The sequence below is a fragment of the Mesoplodon mirus genome (genome assembly GCF_964341445.2).
Source record: "Mesoplodon mirus genome assembly, contig: HAP1_SCAFFOLD_1281, whole genome shotgun sequence".
NCBI classification, from domain to species: Eukaryota; Metazoa; Chordata; class Mammalia; order Artiodactyla; family Ziphiidae; genus Mesoplodon; species Mesoplodon mirus.
Window position 1 is genome coordinate 50,715 of NW_028294810.1, and position 22,976 is coordinate 73,690.

The window sequence follows — 22,976 nt, forward strand, 5'->3', positions numbered from 1 at the left end:
GGAACAATGCCAATCCCCATCATAAATACGTTCCCAATCTGACACTGAAAATCCACTGTAGGGCATAGGACCTGCAAATAGGATATGAATCACACACATCCATCCACTCAGAGAATCCACAAATATTCATTTTTAAGTCTACTATATGCCAATAATGTACCAGGCTCTAAGATGCTAAACCATGCTAAATGCTGAAACAGACATACTCAGTTCTGGCCCTCCTGGAACTTATGACCTACAGAAGTGCCTTCATTGTAAATGGTCAGGACTCAGCCAATGCTATTATCATCAGCAGGTGACCAAATGATAGAGCTTGCTTTCTAAACAAGCTCCACACTCTTTGTTTTCAACATTTTTGCTTTCCTTCAAGCCACATAATCCAGTGGTCAGTTTCTCCCAGTTAGTGAGGTTTGGGGAAAATGTACCCAGTGAACAATTCCTTGTGGCCTCACTCTTTCCTCACACTCTCCTCTGTGCTCTTGAGCTAAAGAGACCTGGATTCGAGTCACTTGCTCTAACCTTATTATTTTAAAATAGGGCTGCTCCTGCTTTGAGGATTTCCACGGGATCAACACAGTAGCAAAGCAGCACTGAATCAGAAGCAGGTACATTTCAAAATGACAGCTCTAAAAATATCCACTCTCCTTTTGTTCTCCTCCTATCCCTTTGCTCTGAACACCTCTGCTCTGAGGCTTTGCCTTTACCCTTCTCTGATTACTGCTCCAAAAGGGTTTCCAAGAACCGGGAGTATTTATGGTTTCACTTGCTCCCAAGTCCTTGGTGGAAAAGGATGCTTGCTTTCTGATTCTTACTAACTCCACACTCACATTGTTAACACAAAAATCATCACTTAAAAAAATTTCCTCAGCTTCATATTTCATCTGGGCCAACACTGAAAGAATATTTTCAAAGAAACAATATCCTCTCTCCTTTGCTCTTCTGAGTTTCACGTTTTTACCTCCAGTCTCATTTTCAACCCTTATTATGGGATGCATCACCAAAATAGAAGAAAGTTCTTTCTGCTTTCCCTGTACCAGCCAATTATTCTACTTTGTTCTGTCTCTAACGAACAGAATGCGAAATCAACACAAAGCCTGATTATGAGACCTCTTCCAAGGGAAAGGTCTGAGAGTTGTCTATTTACTAATGAAGCTCAGTGTGTATTAAGGGTTGACTGAAGCAATCATCAGGAATTTTCATCCCTTAAATTAGTGTTTTCCACCAGAGGCACATCGTTCATTTCAGATAATATAACTTTTAAGTTCAGGATACAACTGGACAAAAGAAAAGAAAAAAAAGTAACCAACACAACATTTGCAGTAATAACACAGTAACAGCTATCATCCTTCCCTGAGGAATTCAGCCTACTTTATGGACACAATTTAGTACAAACTCACAAGAAAGCTAACAAAGCCCAAAACCACTTCACAAGAGTGTAGAGAGGTAAAGGTCAAAACTTATTACTGCCAGGCCCAGCAGACAATGGCACCTACCGGAAAGAGCACAGGACGGGAAAACCTGGAAGCCTGTGTTCCAGTTTCGGTTATTCCTGTAAGCATTGGTATGATCTGAGTGAACTCAGCCTGCTCTGCTTTTTCCGTTTATAAAAACCTACATCATCCTCTCATTAGAATGAAATGCCGCATCTGAAAAGTTGCAGATCTCTTTAGGAAAGAAACAAAACTCATGTTTCTAACCAAAATGGAATAATTCAGTCAATGGAGACATAATAAAAATCTGCCATAAAGCAACTGTTTACTTGAAATCTATCTTTTGTGGTGTATTTATATGGGTAAGGAGTGTATGGATATCATAAGTAGAGTTACCAATTCTTCCAGAAATCAAGGTCATTGAGTTCAGATTCCAACTTTGACCTTGACCCAGGCTTACAGAGATGTAACATGTGCCAATACCTCATATCCACCATACATGGGAGAAACAAGGTATGCAGACAGATCTTCTTCTAAGTACCCCATATGTAGTGGTTTTAATACAGGGTCTCAGATTCGTTGCCATTCTTCACATCCAGACGTGGGCATTTCCCCTTGAATTTGGGCAGGCTTTCCATGGCTTCAAACAGTAGAGCAGGGGTCAGTAAATTATGGCTGGTGGGCCAAATCTAGGCCTCTACCGGCTTTTATAAATGAAGCTTGATTGGAACACAGCCATGTTCCTTAGTATATGTATTGTTTGTGTCTGTTTTCACATCACAGCAGCGGAGCTAAGTAGTTGCAAAAGAGACTGTATGGCGTGTAAAGCCTAAAATATTGACCGTCTGACACTTTATGGAAAAAGGTCTCCAACGCCTGCAATAGTATAAAGTGATGCTATGTAACATCTAAGACTAGGTCATAAAAGGTCATGCAGCTTTTGCATGATTCTCCTGGAATGCTTCAACCCTGAACGCTCATTCTTGGGATACTCTATCTTGAATCCTAACTACCACGTTATGAGAAGTCCAAGCCACATGGGCAGCCATCTATAGGCACTCCAGGCAACAGTCCTTGTTGGGCCCAGTCTTCAAGTCATCCCATCTCAAGGGCCAGACATGTGAATTAAAATTATCTAGATGATTGCAGCCCCAGCCATTTGAATCCTCATGAGCTGAGGTTTCAGACATCAGTCACAGAGTAGAGACAAGCCATCTCCTCTGCGTACTGTTTGAATTGCTGACCCACAGAATCTGGGCACATATTAAAATTTTTGTTTATTTCACCACTAAGTTTGGACTTCTTTATTATGCAGCAATAGATAACTACAGCACTGTGTCTGTACACAGGAGATCTACGTTTCACAGAGCACATACTTTATTTATTTATTTATTTTTTTGCTTTAAAACAAATTTAATCAGTTATACATATACATATGTTCCCATATCCCCTCCCTTTTGCGTCTCCCTCCCTCCCTCCCTATCCCACCCCTCCAGGCGGTCACAAAGCACCGAGCTGATCTCCCTGGAGCACATACTTTTAGATGTGAATGTTGACTGCTCAATTTCTAAGAAGAACGTATACACACATATAGGTACAAAACATTTATGTATATGTAAATATTAGACCTATATAAACTAATCTATATTATCCATAAAATGAGGGGCCCTTGATAATGGCTAACATTTCTTTTCAGTATTTATTGTGTTCCAAGAACTGATAAATTCTTGCATTGTATGAATTTTCTCTTTTAACCCTCATAGCAACTCGCTGAGAGAAGTAATGTTATCTCTATATTATAGATGAGAAAACTGAGGCAAAAACAGATAACATGCTCAAGAGTACTCAACAAGTAAATTTTAGAGTCAAGATTGGAACCCAAGTTCTCAAGGTTTAGATCCCTTACTCTTAGTCACCAAGCTATATACTGAGTAAGGAGATGAAAGCTGAAGCCATTACCTCATGCTCAAGAAGTTAGACAGAAACTTAGCAGGCATGGTTGAAAGAAAACAGGACTTGGAGTCGTAAGTCCAGAGCCTGAGTTATGAAATGAATTCTCCTCTCATCTAGATATAGGTTTGTTTTTAGAAAATGAAAAAGATCACTGCATATTTTGATGGTTAATTTCTGTACTTAATGATTACAAAAGAATGGAATTTTACCAGGGAGCTATTTTGTAATGACATAACTTATTGATTCAAAATCAAACCTTTATTATAAATTCTTGATTCAAAAGCAAATCTTTATTAAGTCTCCGTTGCATCAGAAGTCTTTCCCATTCTTCATTTCTTTTAAAACCCTTTCCTGTCTACTCTTGGCCAAAGCTTGAAGCCTAATTTAACATTTGGAAATAAAATAATGAAATAGTCACAACACAGCAATGCCAATGCCTACTGAAATGGAAGCTCTAAATAATTTTTCAGATAATTTAGGAAATTAAAAATATTTACATCATAGATGCAAAGAGAGAAGTTACTTGTGTAATAAAATAAATGGTGAGACAAAAAGTTTCTGGTCAAGTAGGTTTGTTTAAATATGAACACTAATTTGAGCTCTATCCCGGTGCTAAAACCCAGTGACAGGTTGCATACAGTTTCTAAAGGGATAGTTCAGTGCATTGGGTCAAATTCATGCCATAAAATGTGGTATTATTAGTAGTACTAGAAGACAGAGTGTGACTGTCTTCTTTGGGACATAGATAAAGACCCCAAGTTAGACAATATCAAGGACAAGTTATGTAGAAGAAGATATTGTCTCAGTCCTTGGAACATGTCATCCAGGATTGAACAAGAGGTAGATTTATTATGAAGTACATGAAGCCAGAGACAGTAAGCAATGAGTGGTAGTTGGTTAAAATAGACAGGTTTTAGAAGTAGAGGCAGGGATGTAGAAAACAAACTTAGGGTTACCAGGGTATTGTGGCGGGGAGGCTAAATTGGGAGATTGGGGCTGAAATATACACACTGCTATACATAAAATAGATAACTAATAAGAACCTGCTCTTCTTATTAGCACAGGGAACTCCACTCAATACTCTGTAACGGGCTATTTGGAAGTGACTCTAAAAAAACATAAAAGTGGATATATGTATATGTATAACGGATTCACTTTGCTGTACATGTGAAATTAACACAACACTGTAAATCAACTATATTCCAATAAAATTTTTTTAAAAAATAGGTTTTAAGAACCATAGTCAGGGAGCAGTGTGGATTGGAAAGACCTGGCAAGAAATATTTCTGCATCTTCAGACAATGTTCCCCAAGCTGGCTATTGCAAGGGTGAGCATTTAAGAGATCTTTGACCTAAGGAGGACAGGAGATTAACAATCAACCCCAATGTGCATGAATTATTCTCCTCTGTGTTATCAGAAATCAGATGGCATCCTAGAGCAAGGGTCAGCAGATCTTTTCTGTAAAGGGTCAGATAGTAAATATTTTGGATTTTGTGTACCATACCTCTCCGTTGCAACTGCCTATCTGCTGCTGTAGCACAGAAACAGCCATGCACCATACGTTAATGAATGGGTGTGGCTGTGTTCAAGCAAAATGTTATGTACAAAACCAGGAGTCAAGCGAGATCTGATCAGTGGGCCAGAGTTTGTGGACCCCAGTTCTGGGTCAGTGTTCACAGCTGAATGAGTCATGAGGCCTTAAGTTCCAGTTCTCATTGTACTACTTTCTACCTGGGTGAACTTGGGTTCATCCTTTTATTTATATGGGCCACTATATTAGTCAAGCTTCTCCAGAAAAACAGAACCAACAGCATGTGTATACAATGTGCCCATATATATTGATAGATCTAGATATCAATATTGATACCTAGATCTATATCCATATCTATATAAAGATAGAGAAAGAGAGAGAGAGATTTTAAACAATTGGTTCACACAATAATAGAGGCTTGGTCAATTCAAAATCTGCAGGTTAGGCTGTCTAGAGACTCTAGGAAGAGTTGCAGTTCAATTTCTGTAAGTCTTCTGGCAGAATTCCTTTTTGCGACAGGGAGGTCAGTCTCTGTTTTATTAAGAGCTTCAACTGATTGGATGAGGCGCACCCATACTATGGAGGATAATCTGCTGTACTCAAAGTCCAACACCAATTTAAATATGAATTTCATCCAAAAACACCATCACAGAGACTACCCTGGTGGCGCAGTGGTTAAGAATCCGCCTGCAAATGCAGGGGACACAGGTTTGAGCCCTGGTCTGGGAAGATCCCATGTGCCGTGGAGGAAATAAGCCCGTGCACCACAGCTACTGAGCCCGTGCACCTAGAGCCCATGCTCTGCAACAAGAGAAGCCACCGCAATGAGAAGCCTGCACACCAAAACAAAGAGTAGCCCTCGCTTGCTGCAAGTAGAGAAAGCCCACGTGTGACAACGAAGACCCAACGCAGCCAAAAATATAAATAAATAAATAAATAAATACAAATTGTAAAAAACACGAAAACACCATCACAGAAATATCCAGAATAATATCTGACCAAATAACCGGGCATGGTGGCCCAGACAAATTGACATAGAAAATTAACCACCTAAGACATAGTTTTGTGATCTTTTACTGAGAAATTTGACTTATCTGAACTATTTTGATAACTAGAAGATACCTTCTAGAGGTAACACCCTCAGGCTTTTACATGGTAGGCAGTAGAGGGAAAGAGCCCATTTGTCCAGTCAGATGACACCTAAAGGATAAAATTCTGTCTTCTCTTTCCAACCCACAAGGATGAATGCCAAAAATACATCACTTATATCTGCTTTAGCTAACATAGGATAGGCCTGGAACAGACCTATGCTCCCAGTAAGCCTCATGAAATGCTATTTCATTAAGGGGAGACTTTACTTGCTAAGATTAGAAGCAAAAGAGAGTGGTGGATGAAACACTGCCCAAGGATATAAGTTCATGCAAGGAAGCAGGAGAGAGAATGGGTATCCGAAGATGTGCACTCTAAGCCAACACTAATTCCAAAGCATCAGGTTATAATTCAGGGAGCACAACTGCTGGGGTTTTTTTCCCCCTCTTTTTTTCCCCCAAAGAGGGACAAATCAAGCATACTGACAAAGGAAGAGCATTAGTCACCACAGATAAATTCCTTTTTAGAGGTGATCTCGCAAATAATTTGGCTCAGTGTAGACTATGATTTGGTTCCAAAAACCATAAGCTAGAGCATTTCATTCCAGGTCCCTCCTCAAATATCCATGATAGGTAGAAATTTGGCATCAGTAGTTCTTGAAATCTCCCCAGGTGATTATAATATGCAACCAGGGCTGAGAATCTGGAGATGTAGAGAGAATTTAAATTCAACTTTAGTTAAACAGTAAAACAAGCTCTGACTCTACTGGCTGGAGCTAGAAAAGGGATATGCATTTACTGGGATGAGAAGATAAAGAAAACCAGGGAGTAAATCAAATGCTTTACACCTGTGCTTAGCTAATTGTTACTCAGATAATTCAGACAATCTTACAGCACCTGAACCCTGAAATTCCTTAGTTCTGTTTAAAAAAAAAAGAAACTCTTCAAGTAACTGAACTCTGAGAATCATGTAAATCATAAAGAAAAAGAAGAAATCTTATTTTTTGAATTAGTTGATTTCATATATACTGTTTCACTTTCATGATATTAACTAGTTAGCTTTCTTTCCATTTTATGTTTGAGGAAAGTAAGGCTTTAAAAATCTCAGTAATTTTCTCAAGGTCACTTGTTAAGGGTGTGGTAGGCAGCATAATGGCTCCTAAAAATGCCCTCACCCTAATCCCTAGAACCTATTAATATGTTACCTTACATGGTGAAGAGGACTTTGCAGATATGACTGAAGTTATAGACCTTGAGATAGAAAGATTATCCTGGATTACCTCATGGAACAAATCTAATTGCATGAGTCCTTAAAAGTAGAAAACCATTCCCAACTGTAGAAAGAGAAAGAGAGAGATGTCCTAATAGAAGCAGAATCAGAGATTCAACATTTTGGGTTTTGTAGGTGGAGAAAGGGGACTCTGAGTCAAGGACTACAAGTGACCACTGGAAGCGGATAAAGTACAGGGAACAGAAACACCCCTAAGAGCCTCCAGAAAAGAATGTAGCTCTGCCAACACTTTCTTTTTCTTTTTTAACCATCTATATTGGAGTATAACTGATTTACAATGGTGTGTTAGTTTCTGCTTCATAACAAAGTGAATCAGCTATACGTATACATATATCCCCATATCTCCTCCCTCTTGCATCTCCCTACCACCCTCCATTCCCGATCGCACCCCTGTAGGTGGACACAAGGCACAGAGCTGATCTCCCTGTGCTTTGCAGCTGCTTCCCACTAGCTATCTATTTTACATTTGGTAGTGTATATATGTCCATGCCACTCTCTCACTTCATCCCAGATTACACTTCCCCCTCCCTGTGTCCACAAGTCCACTCTCTATGGCTACGTCTTTATTCCTGCCCTGCCCCCTAGGTTCTTCATAACCATTTTTTCTTTTTTTTAGATTCCATATATATGTGTTAGCATACGGTATATGTTTTTCTCTTTCTGACTTACTTCACTCTGTATGACAGTCTCTAGGTCAATCCACCTCACTACAAATAACTCAATTTCATTTCTTTTTATGGCTAAGTAATATTCCATTGTATATATGTGCCACATCTTTATCCATTCATCTGTCGATCCTGCCAACACTTTTACTTTACTCAATTGAGACCAATGTCAGATTTGTAAGGTAATCAATTGACATTGTTTTGAGTCACTATATTTGTGGTAATTTGTATGAAAGCAATAAAAAACTATTACAGGGGTCCTACAGGAGCAAGGCTATATATTTATACTTAAGTATTTCTGAAATGAATTTAACCTTGTGATTGACAGCAGCAGCAGCTTCCAAGGGATCCCACCACACACCTGAGGCAAATGCAGCCTAATACAAAGCAGTGACAGCAGCAGGTCACTGCCCCACACTTGGGGTAGAGGGGGACTCGATCTACTGTAGCAGCAGCATAGCCTGAATGGGAACCCATCCTCCTGTGGCACTAGTCCCATCAACATTAGTCTAATCTGCTAGCACCTGCTGCGCCAACAGGCCCAACATATACAAACCCTCCAACTCAGCAGCATTAAGTGAGCCAGACTCAGTGTTTCCTGAAACTCATATCCAATGGCACTGGAAAGCCCAGATATCACCTAATGTTATGAAAACATAAAAAAAAAACAATAACAGAAGACTGGGAACTTCAGAAAGAAAAGGGGAACAATGGAATGGGTGAAAACAAATGGGGTATATATAAGAGACTATCATTAGCCTCATGAGTTTCTTAAATACTATCTGATGGTCAAAGCAAATATTATGACACCATCTGATGTGGTTCTCAATGTAGAGAAAGGAAATACTACAGAAAATCATACTTTAAAACTGGGGAATAGTAAGAGACTAAATGGAAGTAAAATTTTGGAACTTCACTTAAAGTAATAAAACACTGATTCCCGTAGGCTATGGTAAGTTACATATGTATACTGTGATGCCAAAAGCAACCACTAAGAAAACTATACAAACAGTATACACAAATGATTATAAATAAATTAAATTAAAATGGACTTATTAAAAAATGTTTAAGTAACCCACCAGGCAAAATAAGAGAAACACAGGATTGAGAAACTAAGGTAAAAGACAAAACAAAAAATAAAATGGTAGACCTAATCTTTAACATAGCAATAATTACATTAACTGTACATGATCTAAATAACAAAGTCAAAGACAGAGATTGGAAGAGTAGATTAAAAATTCACAAGCATGATCCAACTATATACTGTCTATAAGAAGTTTACTTTAAACATCATGATATAGGTAGTTCAAAGTAAAAGGAAGATAATGATATATCATGTGAACGTTAATCAGAAAAAGTAGGAATGGCTATATTAATATCAGATAAAGTAGACTTCAGAGCAAAGGAAATTATTAGGGGCAAAGAGGGTCATTACATAAAGATAACAGGAATAATCCACCTAGATGACCTAATGATACTAAATGTGTGTGCACCAAACAACAGAACTTCAAAATACATGAAGCAAACACTGAAAAAGTAGTAAAAGGAGAAAATTTTAAATCCACAATTATTATTTGAGACTTCAGCACAGCAATTTATAGAACTACCAGAGAGAAAAATCAGCAAGAATATGGAAGAAATGAAAACATCATCAATCAATAGGATATAACTGACATTTAAAGAACACACTCAGTAACAGCAGAATACATATTCAAGTGTCCATGGAATATTCACTCATATACTATATACTGGGCAATAAAAAGAACCTTAGCAGGGCTTCCCTGGTGGCGCAGTGGTTGAGAGTCCGCCTGCCGATGCAGGGGACACGGGTTCGTGCCCCGATCCCGGAAGATCCCACATGCCGCGGAGCGGCTGGGCCCGCGAGCCATGGCCGCGGAGCCTGTGTGTCCGGAGCCTGTGCTCCGCAACGGGAGAGGCCACAGCAGTGAGAGGCCCGCGTACAGCAAAAAAAAAAAAAAAAAAGAACCTTAGCAGATTTAAATTGTAATGTGCCTAAGTGTTGGATGCTAAGACTCAGAGGTTTTCTTATTTCTTTCATTTATATATTCATAAAAAAATTAGCAGATTTAAAAGAATTAAAATCATAGAGTATGTTCTCTAGCCATAATGGAATCAGACTAGAAATCAATAACAGAAAGACAACAGGAAAATCTTCAATCACGTGGAAACTAAACATCACAATTCCAAATAACTCATGGGTAAAAAAGACAGCACCAACGAAATATTTTTTAATGCATAGAAAAAAAGAAAATGGAGATATAACAGATCAAAGTTTGCAGAATGAAGTGAAAGCAATGCTGAAAGGGAAGTTTATAGCACTAAATTGGGAAAGAAAGTATTTCAAAGCAATAATCTAATTTTCTATATTACAACAGTAAAAAAGGAAGAGGAAAAGACACTAAACAAGCAGAAAGAAGGAAATAATAAAGATGAAATAGAAATCCATGAAACTGAAAACAGGAAAATAGGGGGGAAAAATCAATGAAACAAAAGGCTGGTTCTTGGAAATAAACAATCTAATCAATAAAGATCTAGCAAGACTGATAAAGATAAAAAGATGGATGGCACAAATCACAGATATCAGAAATGCAACCAGGGATACCATGACATATCCTGCAGGTTAATAAGGGACAAGTTGCTATGAACAAGTCTACACTATAAATTCAAAAATGTAGATGAAATGGACCAATGCTTCTACACTCAAAACTACCCAAACTCAGCCAAGATGAAATAGATAATCTCAATTTTCCTGTAACCATTAGAAACACTGATTTTTCATTTAAAAACTCCCAAAAGGAATATTCAGGCTTAGATGTTTCACTTTTACCCAAGACATAAAGAATTAACACCAATTTTACATGATTTGATAAGAAAGAGAAGTAGAAGGAACAGTTCCTAATTAAATTTATGAAGCCAGTATTACCTTGATACCAAAACCGGACAGGGATAGGATAGAAAGAAGAAAACTACAGACCAATATTTTTTATGAAATTGGCTGTAAAAATCCTCTGCCAAATATTAGAAAATTAAATCCAGAAATATATAAAAAGAATAATATACCATGACCAAGTGGCATTTATTCTAGTTATGCGAAGTTGGTTAAATATTTGAAAATCAAACAATGTTATCCACCATATCCAATAGATTAAAGGGAAAAGTCATGTGATCCTATCCAATAATGCAGAGAAAGCACTTGACAAAATCCAATCCCATTCATGATTGTAAAAAAAGAAGAAAAAAGAACTCCAAGCAAACTAGGAATAGAAAAGGAACATACTGAAACTCATAAAGATGATCTACAAACAACCTATACCGACATTATATTTAACTGTGAAAGACTGAATGCTTTCTCTGTAAGATCAGAAACAAGGCACGGATATCTGCTCTCACCACTTTTATTAAATATATTACTGGAGGTTCTAGTAAGAAAATAAGCAAAAATAAATAAATACATAAATTTAAATGTTAAAGTTTTAAAAAGTTCATTTAAAAGATAAAAGGACTATTCCTACTATGTTGAATAGGAAGGAATATATCCTACTGAATGTTGAAGAGTAATATATCCTATTATATTGCCTAAGGAAAAGTAAAACTGTCTGTGTCTGAAGAGGAGATGATAATCTAAATGGAGAAAATACCGAGGAATCCACAAAAAGCTTGAGAAATAATATTAGTTTGTAAATGTTTTAGAGTACAAGATCAACACAATTTTATCACATTATATATTAATAACAAATGTGTAGAAGCTTAAATTAAAATATGTGATGCCATTTACAACTGACCTAAATAAATACTTAAATACAAGCCCAATAAGACATTTATAGGACCTCTATACTGAAAATTACAAAATGCTGATGAAGAAAAATTTTAAAGTCCCAAACAAATAGGGAGACATACCTTGTTCATGGATTAGAAAACACAACATAATAAAGATGTCAATTCTCCCCAAGTTAAGAGGCTTAACACAATTACTCTTAAAATGCCCTCAAGGTTTTTGCGGATATAGACAAGCTTTTTCTAAGATTTGTATGGTAAGAAGAGGCTGAAGAATAGCTAAAACAATTTGTAAAGGAAGATTAAAATGGGAGGAATTAATCCACCCAATTTCAAGACTTCGCAGTAATTTTGGAGGGTAGATACATAGATCAATGGAATGGAAGAGAGAACCCAGAAATAGACTGACATAAATACATTTAACCTGTTTTTGACAGCAGTGCAAAAGCTATCAAGGAAGAGTAGACATTTCAAAACATGGTACTGAAACAGTTGGACATCCCTCGACAAAAACAAACAAAAAATGAACCTTAACCTAAACCTCCACACCTTACACAAAAATTAAATCAAAGTGGATCATAATCTTAAATGTAAAAGCAGGACATTTTTAGAAAAAGAAATAGGAGAAAATCTTTGGCATCTAGAACTAGGTGAATAATTCTTAGACTTGACACCGAAAGTATGATCAATAAAAGCAAAAACTGATAAATTGGATCTCATCAAAATGAGTTAAAAATGCTTCATAGAAGATCCTTTTAAGTGGATGAAAACTCAAATTACACAGTGGGAAAACATATTTGAAAATCCCATATGAGACAGATGACTTGTATCTATAATATACAAAGAACTCTCCAAACAACTTAAAAAAATCCAACTAGAAAATAGGCAGAAGACAGGAACAGACATTTCATGGAAGAGAATATACACATGGCAAAGAAGCACATGAAAAGATGCTCAACATCATTAGCATTAGGGAAATGCAAATTAAGACCATAATGAGATATCAGAGAATAACTAAAATTATAGTGACAACATCAAATGCTGGCGAGTACGTAGAAAAGTTATATCACGTCACTGGTGGAAAAATAAAATGGTTTAGCCACTCTGAGAAACAGCTTGACAGTCTCTTTTAATCCTAAAAGTAGATTCACCCTACAACGCAGTACTTGTACTCTTGAGCATTTATCCAAAAGAAACAAAAAATTAAGTTCCCACAGAAACTTACACATAAATGTTCAGAGCAGTTTTATTTATAATAGCCCAAAATTGGCAACTACCCAAATGTCTTTCAATGGATGAATGTTGAAACAAATTGTGATAAAATCTTATGATAGAATACTACGGAGCAACGAAAAGGAACAAATTATTAATATATGCAAAAATTAAAATGAACTTCAAGGGAATGATGCTGAAGAAAAAAATTTTAAAAGCCAATCTCCGAAGATTAAGTAATTCATGATTATGTTTACATATTATTCTTAAAATAACAAAACTGTGGAGATGGAGAACAGATTAGAAGTTGCCAAGGGTTAGAGATGGGGGTAGAAGGTACAGTGGGGAAACTTTGTGAGGTTTTTGTGGTCCCAGTACAAATAATACAGCACTCTTGGTTTTAATCCCTAAAGATGTTTAAAAACAATTCCTAATAAGAATTGTCCAGATATTTAGCAATGGCAGCAGATTACAGGTATAGCTCCCCAACATGACAACTTCAAAAGAGATTGTACTAATTCAATGCATATGTTAATTTTTAAAAGGCCAGTCACAGTACTTAAATGGTATATATCTTAACGATATTATTCTAAGTATCTAGTTATACCAGATGGACTAGCAGGATTTTCTGTACATTCAATCTTATTTAAGACAGTAAATCTTATAATAAGACAGTTAAAAAAAGAAAAAGAAAAAAAAACAAACCTCAACTACAGTTGGATATTCTCATAGGAAGATGAGGTGAAAAAGGTAGCAGTGGTTCAAAAGCTTAAGCAGTGGCACCTAAATTTGGCTGCATATTAGAATCATCTGAAGCACTTTTTAAAAACCCTCACACTGACTGTTGGTCATCCTAGACCAATAAAATAACTTTAAATCTGCTCAGACGATGCCAGTGTCTAGCCAGAACTGAGAACCAGCGGACTAAGCAGAAGGGGATGTTTCTACAAAGATTTCTTAATAATAAGTCCTTTCACCCAATCAGATTTACCTTCCCACAAAGGGGTAAAGAAGGCTAGATGTTGTCCATACTTGCTTCGCTTTAATTAGCACTTGTGACTTGCCCAAATCCTAGATCATGTTTCCCCTAAATTTCATGTTATTCCCTAAGTTTTTCAAACCCAGGGCTAAGGGGTTTGCCAGGATGAGATTTTAAGTGTTCACACAGGGGAAGTCCCTGGCAAACCAGGACAGCGGTCACTCTACATTGAATTGTAAAGCATCCTAAATAACCCTGCCACTGCTCCCAGATACTAGTCTGTGCCAACCAGTGGAGAAAAGGCATTCTCCATTACTACCACGGCAAATGCTGCTGTACTTGCCTTGGCTACTCCCTATCTTTTCCAGGCGTCACTCCCCTTCACCTGCTGGTGGACGCTTTGGCCAGCTGACAATGCAGATATTTTCAAACTTTAAGGTGAATAAAAATCATATGGAGGGCCTGTTATAACAGAGATCACTGAGCCCCACTAGAGTTGCTGATTCCATAGGGCTGGGATAGGGCCCTAAAACTTGAATATCTGACACATTATCAGGGGATGCTGGTAAAGCTGGTCAGGTTGTTACCGAATGCAGGTTCATGTGTCTGAAGCACAGTGAGGCCAAACAAACCTAAAGGTTGGAGTCTGGAGAAGAGAAAGGTTTATTGCAGGATCGAGCAAGGAGAGGGGTGGTCCGTGTTCCAAAACCCCTGAAATCTCCAAAGGATTTCAGCAAAGCATTTTTAAAGGCCAGGTGAGGGAGGGACATCCCAGGGCATGTGATCAGCTCGTGCACAATCCTCTGACTGGCTGATGTTGAGGCCACAAGGCAGGTAACATTATCCATCCTTAGGTGCCAGAAGGTCTGGGGGCTACATGCTCATGATCATCAAAGAGTTCATTTCTTCCATTGGGTGGTGGTTTTTAGCATCTGAAAACTCAAGAAATATGCCTGAGATACTATTATCTGAGTACTTCAGAGAGAAACTACAATAGAGGATATGGTGATGGGTCTGTCCTAGGAAGGCCCCATAGGGTACTGCTTGGTTACAAGGTGACCATACTTTGAGAACCACTGCTCTAGTGGCTTGGAATGTTAAGAAAGTAATGGAAGAATCCCTTCCCAGATCTAGATTCTAGTATCACCAGCTATTTTGGTGGGAGGAAGGGTAAGTTTTGTCCTTGCTTGGACTTCTTGTTCATTTATATCAAAGCCTATTTGAGGCAGTGCACTCGGCAGTCCTGCAGATCTGTCTTTTGCTTCAACAGTGTTTGGAATGAACAGACCCAGGGACGCTCCTTGCTCCAGCCCCCGACCACCCTCCAACCTTTCTTCCTTTTGCAACCTTTGGAATCAGACACTCAGCTATCCTCAGCCTCCAGGACAGGCCAACAGCAGTTTTTGAGCTTAGCTCCTTATCACTGATCAACCACGAGTTCCCAGGTTCGTCAGAATTATTCCACCGAGGTGGAAGCCGCCACCCACCGCCTGTTCAACATGCATCTGTGGACACTTACCTCTCTCTGAGCATCTATTTCGACAGCAACAATGGGACTCTGGACAGTATGGGCCACATTTTTCGCCAACTGGCTGAGGAGAAGTGTGAGGGCGCCCAGCGCCTCTTGAAAATGCAAAACCAGTGCTGCGGCCGCGCCCTCTTCCAGGAGGCGCGGAAGCCTTCTCAGGATGAGTGGGGTAAAACCCAGGATGCTGTGGAAGCCGCCATTCTTAGGGAGAAGAATCTGAACCAGGCACTATCGGATCTGCGCGCCCTGGGTCCTGCCCGTGCAGACTCCCAGCTCTGTGACTTCCTGGAGAGCCGCTTCCTGGAGGAGCAGGTGAAACTCATCCAGAAGATGGGCGACCACCTGACCAACCTCCGCAGGCTGGCTGGTCCGCAGGCTGTGCTGGGCGAGTATCTCTTTGAAAGGCTCACCCTCGAGCCAAACAGGAGTCTCTGAAGTCCAGCCGCGTCTGAGGAGACCCTCTGGCGTCAGAGCTTCTGCCTGAAGCCCCGCTCTGCAGCCACTAGGCAGCTTTGTAACCGCCCTGGAGCCCTCTCCCAAGCCTTGGACCAAATGGAAACAGTAACGTTTTTTGCAGAAGGAAAAAAAAGCCTATTTGAAATACAAACACAACAAAGCGAAAAAAAGAAATATATACATATATTCACGTTCTTTTAACATATGAATTGCCCCACTTTATCTGTGTGAAATAAGTTTGTTCCCATTATTGGGCTGGTTCTCAAGCTTTGCTGCTCGTTTGAATTACCTAAAGAGCTTGGAAGAAAAACATTGGTGTCTGGGTCCCAGCCCCAGAGATTTTGATTCAGTAGGTCTAGGGAGGAGCCTGGGCACGGGGAGGTCTCAGAGTTCCCCAGGTGATTCTAATGTGCAGCAACTTTGTGAACCACCTCTTGGCTTCAATGCAGCTAGTCATCAGATATTAAATCTAAGACACATGGACTACTAGTGCGTGAGCTCTGTTGCTAGGTGTATTCCATTTTCTTCCTCCTGGAAGATTCGTGCCAGGGAAAATGATTGATAGTTGTGTTACTTCTCTGAAATGGATGGAAATTTCCAATTAGCGTGAACAGGGGAGGGTGAATGGGTGAATGCAATAAGGTGTATCATTTACGTATTGCCCTATGTGTATGGCTAGAAGCTTTTGCAACTGAGGTCTGCCCTACTTTTCATGCTAATGGTAATGCTTGTCCTCCTAATGCAGCTGTAAACTTTATAAGCCCATAGGTAGACAGCATCACAAAATATTTACCCCTCCCCACTGGCCCACTCTCAAGCTTCACTCCCCTTCCCCAATACACAAATGTGCATCAATGCGCTTGAGACCAATATCAACATACTGACCTTCAATTCTTCTACTTTGCAGCTTCCCTCTTATCAGGAGATGTCAGCATTTAGTGCAAGGACAAATGCTTGCCTCTTGAGGAGTAATGTAGACAAAGCCTCCAAGAGACAAATAGCCCTCAGGGAGGGGGAAAAAGTCTTTCAAAAAGGTTGATGCCCAGAGGAGGCATTTTCAGTCATCTCAGCTTAGAGGTCAAATATCCAAAATTAAAAAGGTTAAAAAAAAAGAAGAAGAAAGCAAGGAAGAAAAGAAGGAAACAATTTTCTTATCTCATAGTAATAAGGCAGTTTTCCTTAAAAAAAAAGACTTAAGACTTAAATTCTCTTTCCTAATCAAAATGTGCTTTTCCATCTTTAGACTCTTCCTCTTATATCCTGTATTATTCATGATGTTTAATTCTTGAAATAGCACATGGCTGAAAACAGAAGCTAACCTCTTGTTCACTATGAATTAAATCTTCTTTTCCTAGGACCCGTCTACAATGTACAATTTGGGGTTGGCCAACATTATTTTCTCTGAAATACGTTACAGCATTTTGCCTTTTCAATATATAGTTATACAATACATTGTTAACACAACATATTTAATATAGTCAATATAGTAAATACAACTATAACACACATGATATGATGCCACTTTGGTGGTTTTCTTCATCCATGTAATTCTGAAATTTGACAGTATAGTTTTCATATTCTAATGAGCTGAGTATTACCTTTGCAAGGATAGAAAAATAAAATAAATTCATAATATTCTTGTGTGGTTTGCCCCTGGGGTGGATTACCCTAATGGGGGGATATTTGAGCCTTTCCCCAAGTCATTAAAAATCCTCCAGCGAGCAGCCCCTTGTCCTCTCCAGGGAGTGGGGGGAAAGGATCTTTAATCATAATAATCCTGGGGGGAGAAATCTCGGAAATAAGACATCTGCTTCTGTGCCTTGTTGTTTTGCAGAATAGCAATGATTGCCTTAGCAGCTTCTATTGCCATATGTATACAATAAGTAAATGAACAGAAAATTGAATGAACGCATAAAAGAAGGATAAACCCACCCAGCTTAACAAACCCACTCTCTCACCTGCTGTGCCCTGAAACATGAAAGAAAGAATCACGGGATCATAAGGATTAATAAAATAACAGTCTCTGTTAACAATATTGACAGGAGGTATAAGGATAATTTGTCTGATGTGGGACCAACAGCTTAACTAACTGCTTGATTCTTTTTTTTTAAGGGCAATTCATTCATTTATTGTTTAAAGATTGCAAGACAACATCTGAATTTTTGTAGCACAATTTAAATGTTTTACTTTTTTGATAAAGCAGAGTATAATAGCAAAAACAATTAGTTTCCAGTAATATCTATATCTCTATTCAGAATTAAGTCTTCCACAGACATGTAACCTGGAAACAAAAGCCTGTTACAATAAGCAAAGCTTCAACCGAGTGGCTACTTTTCAGGCCAGGGAAAGGTTCATCCCTATAGGAGGATGATGTGCTATGTAAAATGGCTGCAAGGTCACAACCTTGAGGGCGTTGGAAGTCTAGTATCCTATTCCACATTAAGTAGTTCAGGGAACTTCAAACGTCCGTTCATCTGCAACCAAGCTGGCAACCTTTAACTGCTATTTCAAGCAGGTAAGAAATAAATGAAAAGAAATCCCTACATTGATGTTCCTTGATTTACACTGTTAAATGGTTCATTAACATGTAATTCTGGCTAAGAATTACATTTGAGACTCCTTGCCCAGATTTTGGTTAACAGTACAAATCTTTCAGAAATTCATGTTTTTATTAATCAATAATTTGTCAGCTAGGATACGTTCAGGCATCAGCTGCAACTTCAAAATAGGTGCACTGCCTCAGCGCTTTGGAAAGACATAATCTAAAACACTAATAGCAGACAAAATATCTGTTACTAGACAGCATGTGTGCAGGACAGCAAGACAGAAACATATTCATATGTGCCGTGGACCAGCCTCAGAAAGAGGATTTCACCGCCCAGGGTCAGAAGGGACGGGGTAAGGAACTGAAGTAGCACCGACGAATGGGGTCAGAAGGACCAAGACAACTGATGGTTGCAAGGCAAGTTTTATTATGCTACAGTTGCAGATTATATAGACTAGAAAAGGGAAGGTTGCCAGACGGTGGTTTATATTATCTAATGACTGTCTCGGCTCAAGGTTAACTTCCCTGGGAGAAAACCCATAAACCCAGAATCATCCAAAATAACCTGCACGTGCAGGGTGGAGACAGATTGGCTTGTCTCATTTTCCATTCTTTCTGATTTCTGGGCCCTGGTGATTTATCTCCCGTGGAATGGAACAAGGAGGGGAACAAGTAGGGACAGTCCCTTCGAGCAGCGGCGGCATGCCTGGCATGTCTGTAGCCTGCTCTCAAGGCTGACTGCTTCCCACAGGTCCCCCTTTTTTATTTTTTAATTTTTGCTGCAAAATAATTCCATGAACCTTAGTGCCGAGAGTAGTATACTGTTGCATGAGGATACGAAACAGACATGAGAAGATTATTATCAATAATAGGCAAATTATGGCCAGGGTAATAAATCCTGACAACCCTCTAGTAATCCACGACTAAGGGTTTAACCACTTTAAATGATCCAGTAAAGTTTGAATTACATCTTCTGGTGAAATATCATCAAGATGTGCATTTTGTATATCCTGAATTTCAGCATTTAATTTCTTAAGATCAAGACTAATATTATCTGACCAAACACTCAGCAGATGCATTTTTACTTCTTCCCATTCCCAAACACAGTCATTGTACTTGTAAGAAATAACACAAATCCACGTATACTTTGCATGACAAGCTAAACGCATCCTCAATTTTAATGCTGCCATCTGATCTCCAATCCTCAAAATTGCGTTTTTAAATTCATCTAACTTGTTATTAATCTGTAAATCTATGTGACTTTGTAAAGATTAAGCAAGACTGGTATTTTGAGATAATTGATTAGCAAAGTGAGCATGATTAATACTCTGTGAAAGAGCAAGACGGGCAGTAGCCGCGGTAGCAGACAGAGCAGCCAAGGCAAGTAAACTTATTATTAGCCACCCAATAAAGCGTCTCCTTCTCTGCAAGGCTTTAGAGAGTTCCACCCATGCCTGTACTCCAGTATCTTCATACCAAGGTTCTCTCAGATGTACAGGCACCATAACATATATGGGTTGCCTTAGTATAAGCACAGATTGTGTTCCTGCAGAAGGGAACATACAACTGCTAAAAATACAATGAACACAGCTAATATTATATCCTCCTTTGGAAGAATTACCAATGTTAATAGAACCAATTAAAAGTGTATATGGAGGAGCAACACAAGTTATAACAGGTGTATTGGAATAAGTTAGAGCTAGTTTCCATATATCCCAGTTCTTTTGAAATGTGATAAACCTATCTATGATGGGAATAGAAGAGAGAAGAATTGACCCCTTGGTATGATCTGTAGTACACCATATTTGGTTATTATTCCAAGATGCATTGCAACATTCAAAATTGGATCCAGCAAAGTTAATGGTCATAAAAGGAGGAAATTGAGGTTTTGATTTTCTGTTAAGAATAGTAACCTTATATCCAACTATAAGTATCCCTTGTCCTCCAAGTAAATGCTTCATACAGAAATAATTTCCTGAATCTTCACCTGGAACCTTGGCTATAGTAATAGCGGAATCCCGAAGTGGTGAGGCATATGAGATTCGACCTCTAATATTAATAGCTTGCCCATTTTTATACCGAATGATGGTATCCTTAAGATCCTCTCGTCGGCTGGTAGCCGGGCCTGTAAGAGTCATGTTGGTTCCTGTAAAATGAAGGTTCATGAAAGCAAAACAGTGTAATAAATGAGTGATAACATGTTTAGTAGCTTCTCGGGTCTGTGCTGTAGCACAGAGGAAACCAGAATAAGTATCAATAGTGACATGAACAAATTGTAATTTCCCAAAAGACGGGATATGAGTAACATCCATTTGCCATAAATGACTAGGTGATAATCCACGAGGATTAACACCATAATGTGGAACAGGAAGGTGAGGTAAGCACTGTGGGCATTGCTTAACAATTTGTCGGGCGGCTTCACGAGTAAGGGAAAATTCTTTGCGTAACGTAGCCGCCGACTGATGGTGTAAAGCATGCGATTGCTGTGCTGCTTGTGAAGCAGTTTGATCATAACTTACCATGATATGAGGGTGTCCAGGACATGGACCATGAGTATCAACAGTATGAAGATAATGAATGCAATACCGTAGCCATTCTTGACAGCATGACGAACGGAAAGGAGGAGGACGGTAAATTGGGATATGTCCTGCTTTAGGGAAAAGAGATTGAGGAGGAAGAGGAACTTTAACTTTATTTTTGGGAGGCAAACACACAGGATAAAGATCACGTGTAGATCGAGTTAAAACATCTGCAGTCGCATTAAGTTTAGACAATGGACCAGTCAAGTTAGAATGAGCACGGATATGCAGAGCTGCAACACGACCATCGTGGGAACGAATAAGCTGTTGAAGCAAACGAAAAGAGGATGATAATTCAGGGTCATTAGTATGTCCTCTGGTCGCAGTCTCCAGAAGAAATAATAAGCTGATAAGATAGTTACTATCAGAAAACAAATTAAAAGATATAGAAGGCAAATGTTTAAAAGCCATAATGACAGCATACAGTTCAACACGTTGAGCTGAAGTCAAGGAAGTTTGTTTAATGAGTTTGGTTCCGTCGTCAATGATTACAGTAGCCACTCCTGAAGAAGAACCGTCTGTAAAAACCAAAGGTACATGAGGAATAGGCTGTTGCCTAATTATAGAAGGAAAGATATAACAGTTAACTTTGTCGAATTGGATCAATTTATCAGCAGGGTAATGGCATTCCAAGGTACCTGAAAATCCTGCAAGAGCAAGACCCCATTCATTACTATGTTGAAAAAGCCAATTTTGTTGACTAACTGAATAAGGGATAATAATTTGAGAAGGTTCTATACCCAGAAGTTGTAAGCATCTAGTTCTACCTTGCATTATTAGCTTACTACTAAGTTCAAAATAAGGGTTAATAACCTTAGAGGATGTAGTTTTCATATGAATCCATTCAATAATTCCAACAGTTTGCCATAAGATGGCAGTAGGCACATGAGGTGTTGGACAAGCAATTAAAGAAATTGGCAGGTGAGTATGCATTCGAGTTAATTGTGCAGAGCTGATAGCTCTATTAACTATTTGTAAAGCTTGAAGTGCTTCTGGAGTCATAGAGCATGAAGTAGAAGGATCTGAGTCACCTTTAAGAATATCAAACAAAGGCTCTAATTGAGCAGTAGTAAGTTTTAAGGAAGGCCTTGGCCAATTAATATCTCCAAGTAATTTTTGAAAATCCTTTAATGTTTTTAAATTATCAACTCGAATTTGCAGTTTTTGAGGCCTAATGGTAGTGTTATCAATATATTTTCCCAAATAGAAAAATGGAGATTGTCTTTGAATTTTTTCTGAGGCAATGACCAAGCCAAATGATTGTAAGGATTGTTGTAAAAATTGAAAAGCAGTCTCTAATAAAGAAATATTATCTGTGGCTAAAAGTATATCATCCATATAATGTATGAGATATAACGTTGGAAACCTTTTTCTCACAGGAGTTAAGGCCTGAGCCACATAGTTTTGGCATAATGTAGGACTATTTGCCATGCCCTGAGGCAATACTTTCCATTGAAATCTCCTCATGGGTTCCTTAAAATTTAAGGAAGGCAAGCTAAAAGCAAAATGTTTTCTATCTTCAGGAAACAAAGGAATAGTGAAAAAAACAATCTTTTAAATCTATAACTAAAAGATGATAATTGTGTGGTATGGCTGTTGGAGAGGGTAGGCCTGCTTGAGGAGCTCCCATTATTAGCATAGTTTTATTAACAGCTCTTAGATCCGGTAATAACCTATATTTTCCAGATTTTTTCTTGGTAATAAAAATAGGAGTATTCCAAGGACTATTGGAAATTTCTAAATGCCCTAATTGTTCCAGTACTAATTGTTCTGCAGCTTCTAATTTCTCCTTTGTGAGGGGCCATTGGCCCACCCATACAGGGTCATCACTCAGCCAAGTAACTGGATCAGCAGTGAGTGGAGGAGAATCCAAGGCCCCTAAGAAAAACACAAACCTTGTCTATCATTTTTTATTTTCACATC

The 22,976-nt window shown here is 38.6% G+C and overlaps 1 protein-coding gene across 1 annotated transcript; it reads left to right on the plus strand.

The window, feature by feature from the left end:
- Positions 1 to 1,482: 1,482 nt before the first annotated feature.
- On the plus strand, positions 1,483 to 16,961 carry LOC309797949 (ferritin light chain-like; the record flags this gene model as incomplete). Its single annotated transcript, XM_082646321.1, has 2 exons — positions 1,483 to 1,561; positions 15,232 to 16,961. The coding sequence occupies 2 exons, from the start codon at positions 1,483 to 1,485 to the stop codon at positions 15,906 to 15,908; spliced, it is 756 nt and encodes a 251-aa protein (XP_082502447.1). The 3' UTR covers positions 15,909 to 16,961.
- Between the last annotated feature and the right edge of the window lie 6,015 nt (positions 16,962 to 22,976).